General features: G+C 47.6%; 1 protein-coding gene across 1 annotated transcript; it reads left to right on the top strand.

Moving 5' to 3' along the window:
* Positions 1-837: 837 nt before the first annotated feature.
* Positions 838-3,766, top strand: LOC104506435 (homeobox protein BarH-like 2; the record flags this gene model as incomplete). Its single annotated transcript, XM_010147378.1, has 2 exons — positions 838-1,136; positions 3,682-3,766. Coding segments are annotated over 2 exons (384 nt in total), but the record flags the coding sequence as incomplete, so codon positions are not given.
* Positions 3,767-4,089: the final 323 nt, after the last annotated feature.

The following is a 4,089-nucleotide window of genomic DNA, read 5'->3' as shown; positions in this document are numbered from 1 at the left end:
GTTTCCCGTACGTGGCTCTATTTCCCTCCCTCAATTTTAAAGGAACATTTGATTTCCTGGGGCTAAGGCTGAGCAGAAATCTGTCTATAGCTGTAAATTCAGAAGGTCTGATGTGAATCAGAACTTCCTCCAGTGTTTGGGAATGTTTAGATTTGTCATCCCAGACTGGCCCTGACCTGAAAGGATTGGAGCAAACTGTGGTTTGTTTTTTTTAGGGCTGATATTGACTGGTTGGTCTAAGATGTAGGGTTAAGAGTTGGTGAAGAACTCTGCTTCTGATCTACTCATCCTCATCTGCCTGTATAGACAATGGGGTCAGTATAGACAGCAGAGGATGCAGGTGTGATTCACCTGACTCTTTTTCAGTTACCTACTGGAGGCTGAAATGATTTGAGACTTGAACTCCACTGTCTGTTGCCTGTAAAGTGAGATTAGGTCACTCCAGTGAGCCCTGTCCTAGTGTCTGTGGAGTTGCGTCAATGGGGATGGATTTCATTGTTTGCTGAGTTTAATCTCTTGTGGTAATTAGGCAGATGACTTCAATGGTGTGTACTATAATAGCTCCTGAAAAAAAAAAAAGACAGTAGAAATGCAGGCGCTACTTTCCCTGTGCTAGGGAAGCACACATCAATACTTCCAGCCCAAGGAAAGCTGAACACATGCAATTTGGGACAAGGAACGGGTCCAGAGGGGAATCGACTTGCTTGTGGTCATTAACAAGTGAATGGCAAGGCCAGGGAAGGTATTTCTGTCTCCTTACTCTCTCCAGTGCTCCTGTGTACTTAACCATATTGCCACTGAACTGGCCTTTATCCACCTCTGCTTCCTTCCCTGCCAGGGTCCCCTTCTCTGAGGGCATATCCTCTCATCTCCGTCATCACCAGGCAGCCCTCTGTGGTCCCTCACCTCGTCCCCGCTGCCACCAGCTCCCGTGTGCTGCCAGCCCAGCCCTCCTCAGGGACCGCAGGCTCGGAGACACTTGCCAGCGAGACCCATGCCAGCAGCGAGTCGGAGGCAGAGCAGCCCACGCCTCGGTTAAAAAAGCCACGCCGGAGCAGGACCATCTTCACGGAACTCCAGCTGATGGGCTTGGAGAAGAAATTCCAGAAGCAGAAGTATCTGTCTACCCCTGACAGGTAGGTCAGTCTCCAACACTAGGAAAAGGAGTGAGCAAAAGGGCTGCTCTAGCCCTGCTCAGCTGTTCCTTTACCAAGCGCTCCCTGGGTGTAGGGTGCTGCCTTCGGGCTCCACAGGGATGCCTCTGCCATCCGCCAAGGACATGGGCAGATGACTGCATCCAATTTCAGGGCTAACTTTTCCTGGGATCAGAGGTGACACGAGTAGATTATATCCATGGAAATGCCACGTGGTGATATATGTGTTTTCTGGCAGGCATCCAGGCTCAGAGGTAGGCAAGGTACAGAAGGTTCTCTGTCTTTCCCATTCTTTCTGTACACTTGAAAAAAGGTGGAGCCTGTCCCTTCCTGGGAACTGGTGGTGGGCGGCTGTGGCTCTGTGACAGCTGAGAGGTTGGCTGTAGCTTTCATCTAGCAAACTTGGGTAGCGATTCAGTGGGAATGTGGTGGCCTATCCATCAGCTTGAAAACAAAGGGTTGTACAGAGTCGAAGGCTGCGTTGCCCTTGTGAAGGCACAGGCCAGTACCTCGCCTTTGTGAAGGAAAAGGCAAGTTCGTAGGGTCTACTTGGTACCAAACGGACAAAGTAAATGGAGAAGCTTTGAATCCTACTCTGCAAATTTAAATTACAGGAAAAAGGCTTGTCCAATTCCTATGAACCTAGGGAGGGTTTGAAGGGTACACCAGACCTTGAACTGCACAGATGGCAGTGTCCCAGTATTTAAATTGCTTTTGAAGATCGGCATTCTCTGCTCATACTGCCTGTCGCCAAAGCCAAGGATTGCAGCTAGACCAAATTTCATGGGCACGGCCAGGCTGTCTCATACAGTTTCAGAGTTCCTAATGGTCCTGTACTGTTGTCTCGCAGCTTCACATAACCAGATGGTTGACACCGCTGGGGAAGCACTTGAGGCTGTTAATTAATTTTGTGGTATGACTCTTCCTTGGCTTTGTATATGTTTGAGGCTGATGAGCAATTCCTGTCCGTGTACCGCTTCCCCTCTGTTTGTTTCCTCACGTTTCTAGGCAATACAGGTTACGCTAACGTGTGAGGCAAGAGATGGTAACTGGTGGCAGGTAATCAAAGTGTGATAAGGCCTGTGCACTAAAGGCAAGAGTTAGTCAAACAGTGCTTCTCTCTTTAAACTCTTGGCTGGAAACGTGATGGCAAAGCAGTGGGTTGTGAGCTGCATTCACTCCTGCAGCTTCTGGCCTGGACAGAAGATGGTGCAGCTTGGTGGGAACAGAGGCACCAGGGCGTGCAGTACAGCGGGGTAATGCCCCTGCTAAGTTTTGCTTCTCCCAGAACAGTGATGGTATCTTAAAGTCAATGGGATGTCTCGCAGACATGACGTAGTGGTGTAGGCAGCAGGCAGACCGAGCCTCTAGGTCTAGAGTGAATCCAGAGCAGGGGAAGAGCATGAATCCACGAGTGTGTGTTTGAGCAGCGAGAGCTGGTGTGGAGTACGTAGGTGTTTGTAAATGTAAGAGTGAGTCTGACTGCCCTAGGAGCCCAGCTGAAACAGAAGTTTTATTATGAAAAACTTGGCCTTGACAAATGTGTTTCCCCATCCGAAGGTGGGGAAATATTTTCCAGAAAGTTCACACAATCCAGAACACTTTGGAATGTGACGCTGAGTTTGGGCTGTCCCACCTGCAGGACTTGCGTGACTCCGTGGGGCGCTTGCCCGGCGTTGTTGAGGATTTCCAACGCCGTCCATTGTGCAACTCCATTACAACACTGCCAGATGCACCGGGCTGTCACCTGTGGGGAAGGATAAAGAGCTACTCTGAGCTGCATTTGCCTCATATCCTGGGTTTTGATATAGAAATAATGAATGGTTTCAGAGGAACTTGCACAGGTTGGAGATTTGTGGAGGATGAATCAGGATTACGGGCTGTCTGCCACATATACCCTTAAGCTAAACACGCAAATAATACATTCATTTATAAGCCCAAATTGCCTATAATAGCAGAATGCATAAGAAATTAATAGATTTAGATGTACTACTACTCCGTGAGAAATGAGAAAGTATTATTATCCCCATTATGTTGGTAATGAAGAAGAAATATGATACAAAGAGCAGCACTTTCAAAGGCAGACTGATGCTGGGTGTCTTGGTTCTTAGGGGTTTTCTTCCGACACCACAGACACGGTTTTCAGGGATGTGGTGTACTGGTAGTTCCCTGCTTCGTATACAGACGTGGAGCGTCAGCAGCTGGAGACTTGTGTTTGAAAGAGGGCACGCAAACTTCGGAAGCTCCTAGGCTTGCTCGTTTGTTCAGTGGTCACAGAGAATAGAGAGCCTGCAAACACCTAAATGTGCTTTTTTCCATAAGAGCATCTATCTTTGCATCCTAAATTCACAGTGCTTTACCACTTTTGTCTGATAATTTCTCAAAACAACAGGTTAGAGAGGCAAATAGCCGTCTTCCCTGGCGGTCCCGCTGGTGTATGCTCCTGCAGTGTTGGACTGCCTGCACCCGGCGTCTGAGCTGCTCTTGTCCTCTGTAAACTCATTTCAATGTCTCTCTTCTCTCCCAGGCTTGATTTAGCCCAGTCGTTGGGGCTGACGCAGCTCCAGGTGAAGACGTGGTACCAAAACCGTCGGATGAAGTGGAAGAAAATGGTAAGTGGCTTATTACCATTCCTCTGTGGTCCTTAAAAACTCATTTCCAAAGAAGAGTTTTGGAAGCTGAGCACAGTGTCAGTGACCTGTGTATATTCATACCAAATTTTGGGTTATTTTTGATCACTTTTCTTAGAAACATATTCTTTTTAAAAAAGTTTATACTGAACATATGTGGTGAGCTAAAGGGACCATAGGCAGTAGAAAGATGTCATAGTTTAGCCTAAAACTAGCGCAGAAGAATACAAGGCAAAGGGACGAAAGAAATCAGAATAGAACAGAGGGAGAACCAAAATATCTCTCTCTGCGTTTTTGGCATTCCT

Source organism: Eurypyga helias, unplaced genomic scaffold, assembly GCF_000690775.1.
Source record: "Eurypyga helias isolate BGI_N326 unplaced genomic scaffold, ASM69077v1 scaffold34422, whole genome shotgun sequence".
In the NCBI taxonomy this organism is placed as follows: domain Eukaryota; kingdom Metazoa; phylum Chordata; class Aves; order Eurypygiformes; family Eurypygidae; genus Eurypyga; species Eurypyga helias.
This window is presented reverse-complemented; position numbering and strand designations above follow the sequence as displayed.